The following is a 21,440-nucleotide window of genomic DNA, read 5'->3' on the forward strand; positions in this document are numbered from 1 at the left end:
AGCTTATGACTCACCAAAAACTGATAAGATGACCTCAGTAAAAGTGCCTTTGTTTTCCAGATATTCCCACTTTTATGAATTTCCTAAACATCCTACGCCTTAGATCAGTTTTTTGAGTGCCACTTTTTTAATTTTTACTATCACATTTTAGGATTATAATTATTGTTTCGTAATACTGAATAAGTATTCTATTAATCACAGTCCAAAATACTACCAATACTGGCTTGCCTTGGCGGAAAAAAATATATTTATGCCCGGCCAATGATTCTAAAATGAATCTTTAGGTGACTGAGTGTTCTGTCGATAAAACAAAGCGCGATAAAGAAAAACCAACATGGCTCAGTAAAGTCAGTCACCAATCCACATTCTCTATAACTGTGACGCACTCGCTCGCAAACGAAGTCACATCCTTGTAGGACCTCTACTGGACTCCGAGAAGGTGAAGCTCCTACCACCAAGACAGGTCGTGAGCTACATGACTCACATAGGTCTTGAGAGTGAGCTATGACACAGAGGGAGGTCACAATTGACCTTATATGGTTGCAGTAACATAAGGGATACAAGATCTCATGATCTCATAATAAAAAAATAATAAAAAACTCAGTTTAGAGAGAAACCGAACAACTTAATATACATATATCGTAGTCATACAGGAGAAAGTGACCAAGTGCATTGTTTTACAAAAACGTGATAATTGACTATTTGATATCTTACTAGCTTAATATTGCCCTGAAAAATCCCAAAGGATTTTAAACTCGGAAGTATAATATATTGACTAGTTAAAAATGACTAACTGCATTGATGTTTATTTTGTTGCCAAGCAAAAGTGCAAAATGGACCTGCTGAACATTTTACGTTTTGGTAGTTGGTCACTTTCTCCTGTACGACTATGATATCGTAGTCGTACAGGAGAAAGTGACCAACTGACAAAACGTAAAATGTTCAGGAGGGCCATTTAAATCACTTTTGCTTGGTAAGAAAATAAACATCAATGCAGTCATTCATTTTTAACAAGTCAATATATGATACTTCAAAGATTAAAATTGCTTTGGGTTTTTTTCAGGGCAATATTAAGCTAGTGAGATACTAAATAGTCAATGATCACGTTTTTATATAAAATGCACTTGGTCACTTTCTCCTGTATGACTACGATATATTTGTTACGTAATATTGGATATATTTCCAGATATTGACGAATGTGCCGAGAACCAGGAGATATGCACGCCGGGCAGTGTGTGCGTGAACGAACCCGGAGGGTATGACTGCAAGGTCAAGTCCAGTCGACCCATTATACCTCGACCTCAGCCACCGCGACCTTCCCAGGCGCGACCTAACCCTTCCAGGCCCACGCAACGCCCAATACCGAGGTATCATTATGCATCCACCAAATCATGTAACCATGAATTGGCGTGCAAATATATTTATCCGTATAATTTACATTTGAAGCGATAAATTTTGTATTCTTTTTTGACATCTCATCAAAGATGAAGAAGAATATGGAAGTCTGGGCATTTACGGGGCTGATGACCGTCGTAGGCTGGTTTAAGTGATCACTTTACACACGTGTAACATTCACCGATTCTACCCATTATTGACAACCACAATACTCAAATTTTCGGGAGTTCTATATATATATGAACCAATTTTCAAACATTATTCTTGAATCACTAGAACTTCACTAGAGACATCTATTGGTGAGATGAAAAGAAGCTTTTTACTAAGCAGAAACCCTTTTATTAGTATGTGAGGTCCGAATTTGATGAGATGTCAAAAAATAATATGAAAATAACTCCTGTAATTGGAGATAATCCAGATTTTGTGAACTTCACTAGAACTTCACTAGAGACATCTATTGGTGAGATGAAAAGAAGCTTTTTATTAAGCAGAAAATCTCTTATTAGTATGTGAGCTCCGAATTTGATGAGATATCAAAAAATAATCTGAAAATAACTCTTGTAATTGGAGATAATCCAGATTTTATGAATAAGTATTTAGACACACTTAAAATGTTGTCAATAACTTTTTTTATACAACAGTTACGACCATGGGTTTCTTGATCCTACGCCGTATTCCCTCATTCCTCACAAAATCAAAGCACCGCAGGCCTAAATTCTTCGCAGGCATCTATTATCTGAGCTAAGTATACGGCCGCTCTAGGCCCTTGAAGGTGTCACGTCTCACAGCAAGAGAATCGGAGCGAAACAAGCATTATATAGCTGGCATTTGGTCTTCACTGACTACAAATCCGATCTCCAGACATCCTTTATACTGTTGAATTCTATACGCAATCCCAGTTGTTTTTTAAGTAGAACCATAAGTTTATTTTCAATTGATAATAATGACAATAATCTATATATTTTTTTATGTAAATGATTCCAGTCCATCGCGAAGTCAGAACGTATGTCCTAAAGGGTACAGGAAGACATACAATGGAGGATGCGAAGGTATTATTCCTGATTTTCAACTAACTCACTAACTATCATTTTGTAGGGAGAGAAAATATAATGCCTTTTTATGACTTTTCAGATATAAATGAGTGTCGTGAACGCACGCACAGCTGTGACGAGCATCAATCTTGTCACAATATTATGGGAGGACATCGTTGCACGTGCAAGCCTGGCTTCACGAAGGACCCTGTCACACTGGCCTGTGTCGGTATGTCATAATTTGTATCTCTCTCTCTCTTTCCATGTTCGCTCCCTAGGTGGAGCATATGACCAACACGAGACGTCTCCAAGTCACTCTGTCATGCGCCATATCCGTGGCTTCCTCCCAGGTCAGTCCGGCGTCTCGAAGTTCGGCTGAGTTTAGTCGGTGAATGGCCGTCAGCGGCCTTCCGGGGCGCCGGAATCCTCGGGTTGGAAGAAGATACATAAGGGGTTGTTGCACTCAGGTGGCATTCTAAGGACATGTCGCAACCATATCCACCTTCTCCTCTTCAGGACTTCCAGTATGAGGGGCTGTTGAGTTCTTCTCCTCACATCGTCATTCCTGACGAAGTTATACCACTTTACACTCAGTATTTGCCTCAGGCACCTATTTTTTTTAATTACCCAACGTTCAAGTGACTCTGAAATCTAGCTACGGCTTATGCAACACCGTTTATCATGTCCCTACTCAGGCTTTAACTTTATAAGTTTCATAGCCTATGCCTACTTGTGAGTGGATTTACTCTTTATGTTTCTTCTTCTTCATCTTCTTGCTCAATGCTGAGCGTCGTGGTCTTCTGGAATGTCAGGCACTTGGTGCACAAGTCCTCTCCATTCTTCCCGGTCCTGGGCCAACTTGATGGCAGCGTTTAGCGAGGATCCGGTTAATTCCTTTATTTGGTCTGTCCATCTTGTTGGAGACCGTCCTCTTGCTCTTTATGTTTAAAGTTACTATAATTTCATGTAATTCATGAGTGAAAATTCTAGGCAAAAACACTCGCTCTCAGGCACCTATTTGTATACTCCACTATTAATAAGACAGGCCATGCCTAAAGAGCCGTAATACGTATAATAAATGTGTATATGAAATGAATATGTATATTGAATGTAACTATGTATTATGAAAAAAAATTAAAAAATAAATAAATAAAAATAAAAAAATAAAAAAATATCCTCAAAGGACTTTTGTAGAATTTAGCTGTAACTCCCTCATATACAGCATCTCATTTTCCTTTTTCATTTCAAGATCTTTTTAACCTTTTAACTCACTCTCAAGTCCACAACGTTACCACAAGGATACAACCTGAATAGTCCTATTGATCAATATGACTTCTTTCCAGACATCAATGAATGCCAAACGGACAGCAAGAACGACTGCTCAGAGAGCCAGAGATGCGACAACACCATCGGATCATACCATTGTGTCCGGTATATCAGCTGCGGCACCGGATATACACTCAACGCTATATCCAGCACTTGTGAAGGTAACCGTAAACGATTTTAACTGAAATACTGTGAGTTGACCGAATTTATCGAATTGGCCGAATATTTCAAATTGACAGATTTTATCAAATTGGCCAAATTTATTGAATTGGGCGAATTGACCAAACTGGCCGAATTTATCAAATTGACCTAAATTTATCAAATCGGTTGAATTTATCAAATTGGCCGAAAATTTCAAATTCAACCTATTGTACAAATTGAACAAAATGATTAATTTAGCTGAATTGATAGGGTCTGCCAAATTTATCATATTGTTCAAATTTATGGAACTGGCCGAATTTATCAAATTGGCCGAATTTATCAAATTGATCATTTTAACCATATAAACCAAATTTACAAAATTGACACTGATCAACATTTTGAGTGTGTCCAAATACTTGTTCACAAATCTGGATTATCTCCAATTGTAGGAGTTATTTTTCATATTATTTTATGACATCTCATCAAAGATGAAGAAGAATATGGAAATCTGGGCATTTAAGGGGCTGACGACCGTCATAGGCTGGTTTAAGTGATCACTTTACACACGTGTAACATTCACCAATTCTACCCATTATTGACAACCACACTACTAAAATTCTTGGAAGTTCTATATATATGAACCAATATTGAAACATTGTTTCTGAATCACTAGAACTTCACTAGAGACATCTATTGGTGAGATGTAAAGAAGCTTTTTACTAAGCAGAAACTCTTATATTATTTGATGGGATGTCAATTTTTTTTTTAATAACTCCTGTAATTGGAGATAATCCAGATTTTGTATTTATACCAAGTATTTGGACTTAAAATGTTGTAAATTAATATTTGAAATTACTTAGATAATATTTATTAAAGAAATTCATTTTATATATTTTTCTGTGTATATTCAGATGACAACGAATGTGAACTGGGTAGACACGATTGCGCACAGATGGGCCCCATGTTTGAGTGCCTCAATCTGCCCGGCACCTTCCGTTGTGTGCGAAAAAAGGTCACAACCACCACGACTGCCTACGAATATGACAGCGACGAATACTACACCGACGAAGAAATGGAAATTATGTGAGTTTTACATTTTAAAATATAAAAAATACAACTTCTTCATCTTCTTGCTCAATGCTGAGCGTCGTGGTCTTCTGGAATGTCAGGCACTTGGTGCACAAGTCCTCTCCATTCGTCCCGGTCCTGGGCCAACTTGATGGCAGCGTTGGCAAAAAATACAACAAGCGCAAGAATTACGAAGCATGTTTTCAAGGGATGGAAAAGTATAATATGGAAATTTGAAAGATGTCTCAACTTACTTAATTTTTTTGACATCTCAACGTAGATAAAGAAGAATATGGAAGTCTGGTCATTTACAGGGCTCACGACCGTCATAGGCTGGTTTAACTGATCACTTTACACACGTGTAACATTCACCTATTCTACCCATGATTGACAACCACACTTTCTTGGAACTTCTAGATATATTGATTAAACTCGAAACACAGTTCTTGAAATCAATAGACTTCACGAGAGACATCTACAGTGGGATGAGGCAAGCTTTTTATTAAGCAGAAATTCTTTTGTTTACATTTACAATGTAAAAAATAACTCCTAATTGGAGATAATCCAGATTTTTCAACAAGTATTTGGACACACAAAATTTTTTTTAAATATCTAAACTTGATACGAAACATGTATTAATTTTCCCCTTTTTATGATAGAAGATGGAAGTCAGAGCATCTCAGGGCTTACGACCTGGCGTTTGGCTGGCTTAAGCGATCACTTTATACATTTGCGTAACATTCACCATTCTGCCCATTATTGAATATTCATATTCCATTAATTCTTGAAACCTGTATATAATGGTTTTAGAATTTTACATGAATTAGGGTGTTTCTGTACTACCCGGAATTTTACCGTCTGGCAGTCTGGTTTTGAAAGATGCAAGCGTCTACGACAGTTTAGCATGATCAAATTTACGCGCAACGTGTTCACGCATCAATCCAAAGAAAGATGGACAAAAGTACTAGCCAATCCAAGCCAATCATCGTTTTAAAACGCTAACTGATGTGCCGGACGGTAAAATTCCGTGTAGTACACAAACGCCCTTACAGAACAATTTCTATTATTTTTTCAGAAATGCCAAAGCTGCCAAAGAAAATGCTAGCAAGGCCAACGAACCAGCAACCCCTGTTCCTGCAAAACCTACAGATTCTAGAGACAGTAATAGTCTATATCCGTCTCCAACTGATCAGAGCCAACCGAAACCATCAGTTGTTAGTCCAAACCGAAACCCAGATCCCAGATACAACCAGCCGCAAAGCCCAGATCCAAGGTACAACCAACCGTCAAGTCCAGACCCAAGATATACTCAGCCAGCAAATTTAGACCCTGGACCTGTACCAGATCCTAGATATAGTCAACCTGCAATACCTGATCCTAGATTGAATCAACCAGTTAGCCCTGATCCTAGATACAATCAGCCAGAAAGACCTGATCCCAGATATGAACAGCCAGCGAGACCTGATCCCAGATATGAACAGCCAGCAAGACCTGACCCCAGATATGAGCAGCCAGCGAGACCTGATCCCAAATATGAGCAGCCAGCGAGACCCGATCCCAGATATGAACAACCATCAAGACCTGATCCTAAATACGAGCAACCAGCAAGACCTGATCCCAGATATGAGCAACCAGCGAGACCTGATCCTAAATACGAGCAACCAGCAAGACCCGATCCTAGATATGAACAACCAGCGAGACCTGATCCTAGATATGAGCAACCAGCAAGACCTGATCCCAGATATAATCAATCAGAAAAACCTGATCCAGAAGACACCCCAACAACGCCTCCCGCAGCAACAAACCCTGAACAAACTTCACCAGAGACAAGAGATGAAGTGCTTCCAAGGCCGCATGTGTATTACCCCAATCCTCAGCGACCCAGAAGGCCAAATGTCGATCAGCCAGAAGAACCAAGAATCGAAGATGTCCCAATTCCGAATGGTGGAGATACCTTGGAGGGTAACCCCGATGCTGATGGGAACATCATAGTGGACACCAAGGACCTCAAAGAGAACACTTGGACTAAGCTTGTACCAGGAGAGAAGTACTGCATAGCGGGATATGTAATGGACAGCAGGAAGGAATGCGTCGGTATGTTGATCCAAAATATTTCTTCCCTTCTTCATGGTATAAGCTAACTAACTAACTAACTAACCATCACGCCGCTTCTCCGCAGGGGTAGGCAGAGAGAATAGAGCGCCACACCACTCTGTCCTTGCAAACATTCTTCGCCTCTTCCACGTTCATGCATCTCCTCATACATACCCGCCGATTGTTACGACTCCTAACCTGACCACTTTCAAGTATTTGGCATCCCTGATCGTGCCATGTTTTTCTCGGTCTTCCTCTGCTTCTTTTCCTGCTAACATTCGCCTCGTAAATTTGTTTTACCGTTCTTTCCTCACTCATTCGTTCTACATGTCCAAACTATCTCAACACACCTTTCTTAATTTTATCGATAATGCTTATCTCAGCTTTGCATTCCTTCCTTATTTCACTATTCGTACATCTATCATACATCGTTTTGGAAGCTAAACTGGCAGTGCACAACGGAGTCCTGGTTCCAACTCTAATGTATGGAAGTGAAACATGGAGTTGGCAAAAGAAGGATGAAAGTAGACTGAATGCAGTCGAAATGCGATCTCTCAGAAGAATGTGCGACAAAACGATGGTATAAGCCTGAATTGAAAAACTCCCTGAATCTACTGGAGTATTTCTAGAACCCATATTTATAATTAGGGAGTAGTAACGGAGTCACATTTAACATCATAATTATAATCCATAAAAGGACTTTTAACTGGTCCAACGTGGAATCTCATTCGACAGTGATTTTTTGCTCTTAGGTCCCATGTCGGATGTTATTCCACATTTTTTTCATCATTAGTATTAATAATAATAATAATAAAACCCTTTTCTGCACCCCAATGGTGCATAGGGCACTGCGTCATATAAACGCAGTGTTATCTTGATCGTTTACACATGAAGGAAAGGTGATCAGCCCTCCGCTTCAGGTACCAGTCCAGGGTAATATTGAATAAATATGACAGTGAAAAAATCACTTATATTTATTTTACCCCCCTTGGGAATCGAACCCGGGACCTCCAGAACGGCAGCCGAGCGTGCTGACCATTACACTACGGAGGCGGACAGATCCGCATCATTAGTATTATTTGTTTCAATTCCAAGCTTATATTTTTGTCACTCGTATCTATTACATATAACAGTATGTGGAGCAGAGAACAAAAGATTTCGTTTCCAATTGGAATGTAACTGCCTACCTAGAGTATTTTTTTTTAATTTTAAGGGACCGGAAAGGGTTAAAAGTCAATATTTTCAGTTCGCTACATGCAAAAATAAAATAAATCAACCTACAATGGTCAGCACGCTCGGCTACCGTTCTGGAGGTCCCGGGTTCGATTCCCAGGGGGGTCAAATAAATATAAGTGATTTTTTCACTGTAATATTTATTCAATATTACCCTGGACTGGTACCTGAAGCGGAGGGCTGATCACCTTTCCTTCGTGTGTAAACGATCAAGATAACACTGTGTTCATATGAAGCAGTGCCCTATGCACCATTGGGGTACGGATAAGGGTTTTATTATTATTATTAAAATGGTATAGATGAAAATAAGTCTGACTTGAGGTAGGTAGAAAAGAATTTCTTTGCACACTTTTATTCAACACCAAATGCAACAATAATTAATAAAACAAAATACAGTATTTCGCGCCAACCCGACCACTTGCGTGTTTCGACTTGTTTGCGTTATATATATAATAATAATAAAACCCTTATCCGCACCCCAATGGTGCATAGGGCACTGCTTTATGTGAACACAGTGTTATCTTGATCGTTTACACACGAAGGAAAGGTGATCAGCCCTTCGCTTTAGGTACCAGTCCAGGGTAATATTCAATAAATATTACAGTGAAAAAATCACTTATATTTATTCGACCCCCCTGGGAATCGAACCCGGGACCTCCGGAACGGTAGCCGAGCGTGCTGACCATTACACTATGGAGGCAGACAAACTTGCGTTATATATACTGTTCATTAAGAAGCATCAAGTGGTGTGTTTTATTTTTATTTAAAGGAATAACCCGCAAAGTCTCTATTAGAGGCTTGTCTGCAGGTAGGATAGTAAGAATAAGTAAGGTAAATGTGAAAAATACATCACAAACACCCAGACCAATTGAAAATAAATCTTTCTTGAATTTATCGAACCTGCGACACTAGTTTCACAGTCGAGCGTCTACCCAACTACGCCACGGCGCACTGTCAACAAAACAATCGAAACATAAATCCAGTAAGGGTAGGCAGAGAGGGTGGTACGCTGCACGCCTTTAAATCCCTGAATATGCATCGTGACAACTATATCGATAGATCCCATTTCAATTAATGTCCGCTTCTTTCAGATGTTGACGAATGTCGGACTGGGAGACACGCCTGCGCACCTAACACAGAGATTTGTCGCAACACTCCCGGAGCCTACACCTGTCTGTGTGCTCCAGGATTTTATAAGGACATCAAAACGGGAATCTGCAGGAGTCGAAACGAGCTAGCTCCACCAGGTAACAAGATATTTTTCTTCATCTTGGTGTAGGCGTTGTGGCCTGTTTTTAAGAGGGATTAGCCTTCTGTAATGTCGATTCATCTCTTTGGCGGTCTGCCCTGGAGTCGTGTACCTTGGGGTTGGCCGTACAGTGCAATGTGGAGGAGTCTGGATGGTTTATTCTCCTCACACGCGCATATCATTGTCTCCTAAGAAATAATATTAAAAATTGCCACTGTATTAAACTAGCTATTATAAATTGTTGCTGTCAAAATTGGATCATCTCTTTATCTACTTCTTATGTACCAAGTGACAAAGCACATTTTTTTCCGGAGTAATCACCTTTCCTTCATTAATTGTTTCGGCATTAACTTTGTGGTAAGACATGTTACAATGATTAAAGAAAACACTTCGTTTTTTACCACTTGAGTTTTATTATAGACTACATGTTTCAGAAGTTAAACTTCCATCATTCAGGTCTGTATAATAATGTTATTATACAGACCTGAATGATGGATGTTTAACTTCTGAAACATGTAGTCTATAATAAAACTCAAGTGGTAAAAAACGAAGTGTTTTCTTTAATCACCTTTCCTTCATGTGTTAACGATCACGATAACACTGCGTTTGTATGATGCAGTGTCCTATGCACCATTAGGTGCGGGTAAGGGTTTAAAAAAAAGTCTTCATATGTCTGCCTTTGTAGTTAATGGTAAATACGCTCGGCTACTGAACTGGAGGTCCCGGGTTCGATTCCCAGGGGGGTCAAATAAACATAAGTGATTTTTCACTCTAATATTTATTCCGTATTACCCTGGACTGCTGCCTGAAGCGGAGGACTGATCACCTTTCCTTCGTGTGTTAACAATCAAGATAACGATGCGTTTATATGATGCAGTGTTCTATGCACCATCAGGTGCGGATGAGGGTTTATATATAATAAAAAAAAAACTTGCATAGGCAACATCAACATCAAAGTTTGTTATTTTTCAGTAAAACATTGATGAATTCTATACTAGGAAACGCCGTTAAATATCATTTGATCAGAAATGCTGGATTCACTCCCATCCAGAGATATTCAAATCAAGATTTTTTGATGTCTGAACATAGATGAAGAAGTCCATTTAGAGGGAATTCATATTATTTTTTGACACTTTTTATTAATGTTTTACTTAGTAAATACCTTTTTTTTTAAATCTACTGTGACACGTGTTTCAATGCATTCCGCATCATTTTCAAACACCGAAAATGATGCGGAATGCATCGAAACACGTGTCACAGTTGATTTTAAGAAAAAGTAGTATTGACTAAGTAAAATATTAAAAATGGAAAGATTTTACCACAAAGTGACTTCCGAATCAATTAATGAAATTATTTTTTGACACACTACTAGTGTGGTTGTCAATGATGGGTAGAATTGGTAAATGTTACACGTGTGTAAAGTGATCACTTTACACACGTGTAACATTTACCAACCAGCCTCGTAAATACCCAGACTTCCATATTCTTCATCATCTTTGATGAGATGTCAAAAAAAAAAAATAATAACCCCTACAATTGTTGATAATTGTTGGGTAATATATCCAAAATTAAACTAGGTTTATTGGAATGAATTCTACATTTATTTATGTAAATGTTAATACGTGACGTGTTTCGTCTTATTAAGACATTATCAAACACTGACTTTGAGACTCAAAGTCAGTGTTTGATAATGTCTTAATAAGATGAAACACATCACGTATTAACATATATGTACATAAATAAATGTAGAATTCAATCCAATAAACCTTGTTTAATTTTGGATATATTACCCAACAATTCAATATGGAATTCTACCAACTGTCTGCAGTTACAATAAATTGTATTTAATCCAGATTTGAGAACAAGTATTTGGACACATTAAAAATATTGGGAATATGTATGTCTGATTTCATATATTTTTCTATGTTAGTTCCTGCAGTGCCAAAATGGTCTCCGGGTCCTGCTAAAGTGTGTGACATCGGGTTTCAAGTTGATCCTGTATCAAGACAATGCGTTGGTATGTATTCTATCACATATCGGTATTGTAAAAGCGAAGGGGTATATCTGTCTCAGACCAAATTTTACAGGAGAACAAAAACAAATTTGTGAAATTAAATAACTCATTTGTTTTACGTATTTTTATATGTACATATCTTACAACAGCAAAATGTTGTAAATAAATTATCTGGTCAAATTATAAGCTTAAATAATAAAAATGAAAATGGTATTTTCTGGCGTTTCTCATGTGTGTGATTATAATCCAGGATTCGGACCTCACATACTAATATGAGAGTTTCTGCTTGGTAAAAAGCTTCTTTACATCTCACCAATAAATGTCTCTAGTGAAGTTCTAGTGATTCAGGAACAAGGTTTCTTAATTGGTTCATATATATAGAACTTCCAAGAATTTGAGTAGTGTGGATGTCAGTAATGGGTAGAATTGGTGAATGTTACACGTGTGTAAAGTGATCACTTAAACCAGCCTATGACGGTCGTCAGCCCCGTAAATGCCCAGACTTCCATATTCTTCTTCATCTTTGATGAGATGTCAAAGAATAATATGTACATATCTTAATAAAAACTTTATCCGCCTCCGTAGTGTAATGGTCAGCACGCTCGGCTACCGTTCTGGAGGTCCCGGGTTCGATTCCCAAGGAAGGTAAAATAAATATAAGTGATTTTTTTTTACTGTCATATTTATTCAATATTACCCTGGACTGGTACCTGAAGCGGAGGGCTGATCACCTTTCCTTCATGTGTAAACGATCAAGATAACACTGAGTTTATATGACGCAGTGCCCTATGCACCATTAGGGTGCGGATAAGGGTTTATTATTATTATTATTTATTTAATAAAAACGAATAAATATAGCAACTACAGCTATATCTTTTTGCCAGATTATGGAATACACCATATTTTAGACATTTTGTGGAACAAACTTAGAAAATGAATAATTTGACAGATATAACCCTTTCCCATTACACTACTGAACTAACGTACTACTGTTAGATTATACACAAGTCACATTTTACACACACACACGTACACATTTACAGGGCTTATGACCTCTCATAGGCTGGTTAACTAATCACTTTACACACGTGTAATATTCACCGTTCTACCCATGATTGACAACCACATTATTCATACTAACTCCTACATAAATCATAAATCTCATGACACTGTACACTGGAGCCATCCGATATACAGGTGTACGCATGAGTTTTTGACAGAGTTTGTAGTAAAAAAGCAAGTAATTTTCAAGGAAAATTCGTGTTTTTTCGGCCACTATTTTCCGCTTCGCGTTCTCAAAATAAATCCATTTTTCGTCACCCGTCGCAAAGAAAATTATTTCTGTACTGAAGGCGAAGATATTTGCAAAGACACAGTGGTGTGGTGTTGCTGCCTATCCCTGCGGTAAGCGACGTGATAGTTAAACATGGAGTTGGCAAAAGAAGGATGAAAGTAGACTGAATGCAGTCAAAATGCGATCCCCCAGACGAACAAGCGGCAACACGATGTATGATAGATATTTGAATGGTGAAATAAGGAAAGAATGAAAGGCTGATATAAGCATTATCGATGAAATTAAGAAAGGTGTGTTGAAATGGTTTGGACATGTCGTTCACTCCTTTCAACAACGTCATAAATCAAAAAACTTTCAGGAGATCGTTTTTAAAGTTTAAAATTATAATACTATATATTAAAAATAAATATCAAGCCACTTTTTGAACTTTTTACTGTGCAACAGATCTTTTGAGGTAGAACCTGAAGGTTTTTTCTGAATTTGAAAAATATTTAGTATATTTAAAAAAATAATTAAACAATACCTTTTCTTCAAAATGCAAAAACAACACTTTCTGCCCTGTAGCAGGTAAATATTATGTTAAAAATATGCTGCTTTTGCTGGGATATAGTACATTTTCTGGGCATTCCGAAAACATGCACATCTGAAAATTGACAAATTTTGATATATAACGTTCTTGAAAGGAGTGATCAATGTGGAACGTATCTTCTTCTTCATCTTCTTGCTCAATGCTGAGCGTCGTGGTCTTCTGGAATGTCAGGCACTTGGTGCACAAGTCCTCTCCATTCTTCCCGGTCCTGGGCCAACTTGATGGCTGCGTTTAGCGAGGATCCGGTTAATTCCTTTATTTGGTCTGTCCATCTTGTTGGAGACCGTCCTCTTGCCCGCTTGCCTTCAACTGTACCTGTTACTACCAGTTTTTCAAGACTCTTCTCGTTCTTTCTGGCGATATGCCCAAAGTAGGACAGAATCCTTTTCCTGCAAGTCGTGGAGAGTCTTTCTGTCACTGACAGTTCGCGGAGAATGGAGACGTTTGTGCGTCTTGCAGTCCAAGGAATGCGCAGCATCCTCCTCCAGCACCACATTTCAAACACATCCAGCATATGTCTTTCCTTTTTCCTCAGTGTCCATGTTTCCACTCCATACAGCGCAATGGAGAATACAAGAGATTTCACTAGACGGGTTTTCGTTCTCCTCAGTATGGACCGATTTTTCCATATCTTCGCCAGACTAGACATTGCTGATTTTGCCATTCCAATTCTTCTCCGGATTTCTGCTTCACAGCCTCCGTCTTTAGAAATGAGTGCACCTAAATAGATAAAGTCGTCGACTTCTTCATAATCCCTTAAAGAATTCTTCCTTATCAGGGTGCCGAATCGGTCGATGACAAGAACCTTGGTTTTACTTTTGTTTATTTGAAGTCCTAAATGCTGGCTTTCTATTTCGACTCTATGGAGGAGTTCAGCCATTTCGTCCTCATTGTTGGCTATTAGCGTTGTGTCGTCTGCAAACCTTATATTGGAGATCTTTTTGCCCCCTACTGATACGCCACCTTCCCACCCGTCTAGTACTTTCCTCATTATATATTCTCCATATATATTGAAGAGATCAGGAGACAGTATACACCCTTGTCTCACGCCTTTTTGTACTTGAAATGACTCTGAGAGGAAATTATCAACTCTTACCGATGCCAAATTTTGTACGTATAAGTTGTGAATAAGAACTATCAACTGTCTCGGTACACCCATTGCTTCCAAAACCTTCCACAGGCAATTCCAATTCACGCAGTCAAAAGCCTTTGTATAATCAATAAAGCAAAGTACGACCGGAACCTTGAACTCCCGACTTTTCTCGATTATTTGTCTTATGTTCAAGATTTGCTCACGTGTACCCTTGCCTTTGACGAATCCAGCTTGCTCAATTGAAATTTGCTAGTCGAGGTAGTGTTTTAGCCTTGCTTTTAATATGTGTAGCAATATTTTGCTGGCATGAGAGATGAGTGAGACAGTTCGATAGTTTTCACACTTTAGCGTAGAACCCTTCTTGTGTATTGGAATAAATACAGATTCCACCCAGTCCGTTGGCCATATTCCTGATTCCCATACCGAATTACATATATCGTGCATCCTCTTAATGCCGTCATCGGTCATATTCTTTAGGAACTCAGCTTGGATTCCGTCCTTTCCAGGCGATTTGTAGGATTTGAGTTTTTTAATGGCATTCTCTACTTCTTGGAGGATTATATGGGGTTCATCTGGATTTAAATCATTGAATTCTGCCTGGGGTTGCATACTATCATCTTTGTGGAACGTATAAATGAGGAAATAACGGTTAAACAAATGTATGAGGCAAATGTGGTTGGAAAAAGAAGCAGAGGAAGACTGAGGAAAACTTAGCACGATCAGGTACGTCAAATACTTGAAAGCGGTCAGGTTAACAGTCAAAATAATCGGCGGGTATATATGAGGGGATGCATGAATGTGTAAGAGGTGAAGAATGTTTGCAAAGACAGGGTGGTATGGCGTTCTATTCTCTTTGCCTACCCCTGTGGGGGAGCGGGGTGATGGTTAGTTAGTTAGAATGTCGTCATGTGTCTCACCTTCTTCTTGCAGATATTGATGAATGTTTGGAGGGAGATTCTCGCTGCTCTACCAATGAAGAGTGTGTGAACACGGTTGGTGGATTCCGGTGCCAGTGTAGCCCCGGACATGTCTTGGTGTCTGACAGATGCGTCAAGCCTGCTACCGTTCCTGCACCCAGTCGACCTAGACCTCCAGGTATGCTGTAGATGTCCTATCAGTCACTGCGTCAGTAACTGGTCTGGATACTTTTTTGAAAAGATAGGAGTTACTTTTCTTGAATGTTTTCCGCAGATACTTTGTGGCACATTTTATAATATCTTTATAAAATTAATTAACTTTGTTTTCACCACTTTTTTATTAATACAATTTAACCTACCGGTTTCAACAAGAACCTTGTCATCTTCAGGGTTTATTTTAATTCAAAAAAATTAAAATATATTAAAATAATCTCATCAAAAACTTCCACACTTTGTAAAAATCCTAAATGTTATTTTGATCATTCATTGCATAGCAACCCCAAATAACAACTAATGGAATCACCCAAAAAACAGTATGATCAAAAAACATTATAAAGCTGCATACGTAAAGTGCAGAACACACAAAACACAAAAACCTGCTGTGCAGAAATTTTAGGAACAGAAATTGGAAAAATATCAAAAATAGGACTGTTACATAAATTTAATTGATTATTAATAATATTTAAATTTTGTTTTATGGCTTTTTTAATTTCCAAAATCTCCAATTTATGCAATGAGTTTACTTTTTTATTAGAATGTAGTAATTCAATGCCATTTTTAAAATTAAAAGAATGATTGTTATTTAATATATGTTCAGCAAATTTAGAAAAATTATTATTATCAAGGCATCTCATGTGTTAATTTATTTTATAAAGTTTATAAAATGTGCCACAAAGTATCTGCGGAAAACATTCAAGAAAAGTTACATTTATTTATTTATCGAACTTGTACAAGGTTTAAAGATCATTAAGTGGATTCTTGTTTCTGTTAGCAATTTTTTTTTATAGTTCAATCTTTGTTGGGAACAGGAGGGATAATTTAGTGTTGGGCAATCAGGAACTTGTTACCATTTGCTCATTGAGGAAACTACGTTGCACTCCTCAGGAGAAACCGGACTGCTGACTGTCCTCAACAGGCCTTCCGTTCCACTAGAAGAGGGTTCGGCATTTGTGTCCTAGCTTATTGTTTTTATCAACTTATAGCTCTGAATATTTCCAGTTCGTGTTGTCTCTGTGACAAGCCCTCCGCGCCACACTTACTGCTCTTGGGGCTATAAGCTAGAAGACAATCGCTGTGTTGGTAAGTAGAAATCATACAAATAACATAAACATATCGCTCACTCCTTTCAACAATGTCATATTTCAAAAATCGTCAATTTTCAGTTGCGCATGTTTTCAGAATGCCCAGAAAATGTACTATATCCCAGAAAAAGTGGCATATTTTTAACTTGATATTTACCTGCTACAGGGCAGAAAGTGTTGTTTTTGCATTTTTGAAGAAAAGTTTTATCATTTTTTTAAATACACTAAATATTTTTCAAATGGAGAAAAAACATTCAGGTTTTACCTAAAAAGATCTGTTGCACAGTAAAAAGTTCCATAAGTGGCTTGATATTTATTTTTAATACATTGTATTATGTTTTTTTAAACTTTAAAAACGATCTCCTGAAGAATCAAGTTTTTTTTATTTATGACGTTGTTGAAAGGAGTGAGCGATATAAGCAGTGGCGTGCACAGAGAATTAATTAGGGTTGGAAGTAGAGGTAGGTAGTAAGGTAAGCTGGTACTACTTAGTAAGGTAGGGTACTACTTTTCTGCCTATATGGAATGCATGCCCCTATAATAGGTGTATCAAGGTCATATAAAAAAATATGAAGCTTTTTTTTTGTATTTCTATGAAGGAAGATAGAAGTCAAAGCGTTCCAGGGCTAGATATTTGGGGCATCCAACATTCCAGGACTTGATAACCTTGCATATTTCTTTAATTTAATATATAGTTTATATACATTGTTGTAGGAATCCTTTTGTACGATATATTAATTGAATTTTTTTGATAAATATTTTGACAGATGGCCATCAGATCACAATTTGTGAAGAATATTTTAATACTCAAATTAGACATAGGTGAGATTATTGCGAATTGATTCAAGTACATATATTTTTTTAGAAGAAAGACCCTGAAATGATATTTTACTCATAAAAAAAATCTTCTTCTTCTTATTGTAGGCCTTGCGGCCTGTTTTTAAGAGGGATTAGCCTCCTGCGATGTCGATTCCCAGCTATCGACCCATATCTTTGGTGGTCTGTCTGGGAGTCTTCTACCATGGGGTTGGCCATATAGTGCGATGTTGGGGAGTCTGGATGGTTCCATTCTCCTCACATGTGCATACCATTGTCTCCTTCGTTTTCTTCCCTACCTAACGACATCTTCCATCTCGCACATTTCCCTGATCCTGGCGTTTCTTATTATATCTCGAAGACTCTTGCCTGATATGCTTCTTAGAGTCTTCATTTCTGACTCTCATAAAAAAAGAAAATAAGTTTATATATATTTATATTTTTTTTTTATATGTCCGCCTCCGTAGTGTAATGGTCAGCACGCTCGGCTACCGTTCTGGAGGTCCCGGGTTCGATTCCCAAGGGGGGTAAAATAAATATAAGTGATTTTTTCACTGTCATATTTATTCAATACTACCCTGGACTGGTACCTGAAGCGGAGGGCTGATCATCTTTCCTTCATGTGTAAACGATCAAGATAACACTACGTTTATATGAAGCAGTGCCCTATGCACCATTGGGGTGCGGATAAGGGTTTTATTTTATTATTTAAGTTTATATAGGTGTGGACTGACTGGAGCATTTAGTTGTAACGTCGTTCACGGCGAGTATCCGACATCGGATGGAGCACTCGGAACGCTGTACTGATTACACGAATGCTCGCATTGTAACGTGTTACGTTACGACCAAATGACTCCAATCAGTCCCATAACACAAACAAAGGAGTTTTCATGCTTGGTTATGCTTTTCTCCAGATATCGATGAATGCGCCTCGGATAAGCACTCTTGCCAACCGAACCAGAAGTGTGTCAACATTCCCGGTGGATACTTGTGCCACTGCTCCCCAGGACACCGCATCACTCCCGATGGAGCCTGTCAAGACATAGACGAATGCGCCGACAGCCAAGGAAAGGTGAGGCACTTGTGCAGTACTGCTGTCCCGCTCCTAGCATAAAATAGGTGACTGGGAAAAGCAGAGAGGTTAGAACTCAACAGACAAGAGCCTTAACTCGGTAGTGTAAGGACAAAGGGTTATATCTGTCTAAAAAACTAACAAACTAACCATCACGCGGCTTCTCCGCAAGGGAAGGCAGAGAGAATAGAATGCTACACCACTCTGTACTTGCAAACATTCTTCGCCTCTTCCACGTTCATGCATCTCCTCATACATACCCGCCGATTGTTGTCTGTCTCAGACCAAATTTTACAGGAGAGCAGAAACAAACTTGTGAAATTAAATAACTCATTTGTTTTGTGTATTTTTGTATGTACCATACATATTTTAATAAAACTAAATAAGTACTGCAACTACAGCTATATCCTTGTGCCAGATTATGGAATACACTATTTTAGTCATTTCGTGGAACAAACTTAGAAAATGAAAAATTTAACAGAAATACCCCTTTGCCATTACACTACCGAACTAACGTACTACTGTTAGATTATACACAAGTCACATTTTACACACACACATACACATACATTTACAGGGCTTAGGACATCTCATAGGCTGGTTAAGTAATCACTTTACACACGTGTAATATTCACCGTTCTACCCGTGATTGACAACCGCACTTAGAAAATGAAAAATTTAACAGAAATACCCCTTTGCCATTACACTACCGAACTAACGTACTACTGTTAGATTATACACAAGTCACATTTTACACACACACATACACATACATTTACACACACACATACACATACATTTACTCATTAACTCCTACATATATCATAAATCTCATGACACTGTACACTGGAGCCATCTACGGTTTGATAGGGAAAGCTTTTATTTAGCAGAGACCCTTTTCTTTAGATGTATGCAAAATCCGAACCCCGGATTGATAATGATAACCCCGAACTGATAATACAGTCTGGATTCTTTTTACATTTTGAATGTGTCCAAATACTTAACAAATGTAAAAAAATAACAACTATTTAGAGAACCCAGATTTGTGAACCCTTGTTCCAAATCCTTACTTGGACACACTAAAAAATGTTGTATTTAAAAAAATAATAAAAACATGTAATATTTTGAATATTTAAAGCATTAACTTTGTGGATCATTGTAATATATTATTTGGAGAAATAAAATGACTTTGTTTTTTGATCCACTCACATTTTTATTAAAAACCAACTAGTTTCGGCAACAACCTGTTGCCCTCTACAAAGTTTGTCTTATTTTATTGTAGTCATACAGGAGAAAGTGCCCAAGCGCATTTTTTACAAAACCGTAATCATTGACTTTTTGATATCTTACTAGCTTAATATTGCCCTGGAAAAAATCCCAAAGAAGTTTAATCATGGAAGTATAATAAATTGAATTGATAGAAATGACTAACTGCGTTGATGTTTATTTTCTTGCCAAGCAAAAGTGACTAAAATGGCCCTCCCGAACATTTTACGTTTTGGTAGTTGGTCACTCTCTCCTGTCTTTCTATGTTTTGTTAATAAAACAAACCCTGAAGAGGGCAACAGGTTGTTGGCGAAACTAGTTGGTTTTTAATAAAAATGTGAGTGGATGAAAAAACAAAGTCATTTCTCCAAATAATATACAAACATGTCACATTCACCATTCTACCCGTGATTGATGCGTAGAATGGTGAATGTTACACGCATGTATGGCAGACACTACTGGGAGACACACTCAAAATGTTGCTGGTACTTTGGTTTTTACAGGTTTGTTCACACTACGCGACTTGCGTCAACACGATTGGGTCATTCCATTGCAACTGCCACGAGGGCTTCGTGACCTCTCCTGCGTCCAAACAGCTCTGCACAGACGTGGACGAGTGTGCGCCCAACGGCGGTTTGGGCAACTGCGACCAAAGATGCGTCAACGTCTGGGGATCGTATCGATGCGCCTGCAACAGCGGCTTCCGCCTTGCGCCCGATAATAGGTAATTTTTTATTACTATTATCGGGATAGACATAAATAGTTGTTTTTAAAATCTCAATTTTTAAATGATTCGTATAATTCCCAAAATAGAAACTACTTTCATAAGCTAAATCTTAATTTTTACTTAATTTAAAGAATTATTTTGAATAATCAAGACCATGGGTGGCCAACATGTTCAGTAGCAGGGCCAGATTTTAGAAATGAGACTTCCTACCGGGCCATAAAACAATTTTTTTTTTATTATTCAAAGCAAACAATGTATAACATATATAATAATAAATAATAAAACCCTTATCCGCACCCAAATGGTGCATAGGGCACTGTGTCATATAAACGCAGTGTTATCTTGATCGTTTTTACACATGAAGGAAAGGTGATCAGCCCTCCGCTTCAGGTATGTTTCACCAATCCATGGTAATATTGAATAAATATTACAGTGAATAAAAATCACTTATTTTACCCCCCCTGGGAATCGAACCCGGGACTTCCAGAACGGTAGCCGAGCTTGCTGACAATTACTCTACGGAGGCGGATATATATATATATGTATATATATATATATATATATATATATATATATATATATATATATATATATATATATATATATATATATATATATATATATATATATATATATATATATATATATATATATATATATATATATATATATATATATATATATATATATATATATATATATATATATATATATATATATATATATATATATATATATATATATATATATATATATATATATATATATATATATATATATATATATATATATATATATATATATATATGTATAT

The 21,440-nt window shown here is 37.6% G+C and overlaps 1 protein-coding gene across 2 annotated transcripts in view; it reads left to right on the forward strand.

Moving 5' to 3' along the window:
• LOC148312752 (uncharacterized) overlaps positions 1 to 21,440 on the forward strand; it is a 518,102-nt gene that overhangs the window by 25,479 nt on the left and 471,183 nt on the right. For both annotated transcript variants that reach the window (XR_015838852.1, XM_088273863.1), the window contains exons 11-22: positions 1,187 to 1,367; positions 2,380 to 2,444; positions 2,527 to 2,655; positions 3,770 to 3,913; positions 4,805 to 4,976; positions 6,037 to 7,055; positions 9,380 to 9,535; positions 11,468 to 11,554; positions 15,458 to 15,622; positions 16,663 to 16,743; positions 18,476 to 18,633; positions 20,403 to 20,623. Coding sequence is in view for 1 of the 2 variants with exons in the window: in XM_088273863.1 (XP_088129989.1) it covers positions 1,187 to 1,367; positions 2,380 to 2,444; positions 2,527 to 2,655; positions 3,770 to 3,913; positions 4,805 to 4,976; positions 6,037 to 7,055; positions 9,380 to 9,535; positions 11,468 to 11,554; positions 15,458 to 15,622; positions 16,663 to 16,743; positions 18,476 to 18,633; positions 20,403 to 20,623 (2,578 nt within the window). In the remaining variant the exon portion in view is untranslated. The remainder of the gene's footprint in view (positions 1 to 1,186; positions 1,368 to 2,379; positions 2,445 to 2,526; positions 2,656 to 3,769; positions 3,914 to 4,804; positions 4,977 to 6,036; positions 7,056 to 9,379; positions 9,536 to 11,467; positions 11,555 to 15,457; positions 15,623 to 16,662; positions 16,744 to 18,475; positions 18,634 to 20,402; positions 20,624 to 21,440) is intronic.

Source organism: Brachycentrus maculatus, unplaced genomic scaffold (assembly GCF_059751285.1).
Source record: "Brachycentrus maculatus isolate JH-2025_06_01 unplaced genomic scaffold, ASM5975128v1 h1tg000033l, whole genome shotgun sequence".
Taxonomy (NCBI): Eukaryota; Metazoa; Arthropoda; class Insecta; order Trichoptera; family Brachycentridae; genus Brachycentrus; species Brachycentrus maculatus.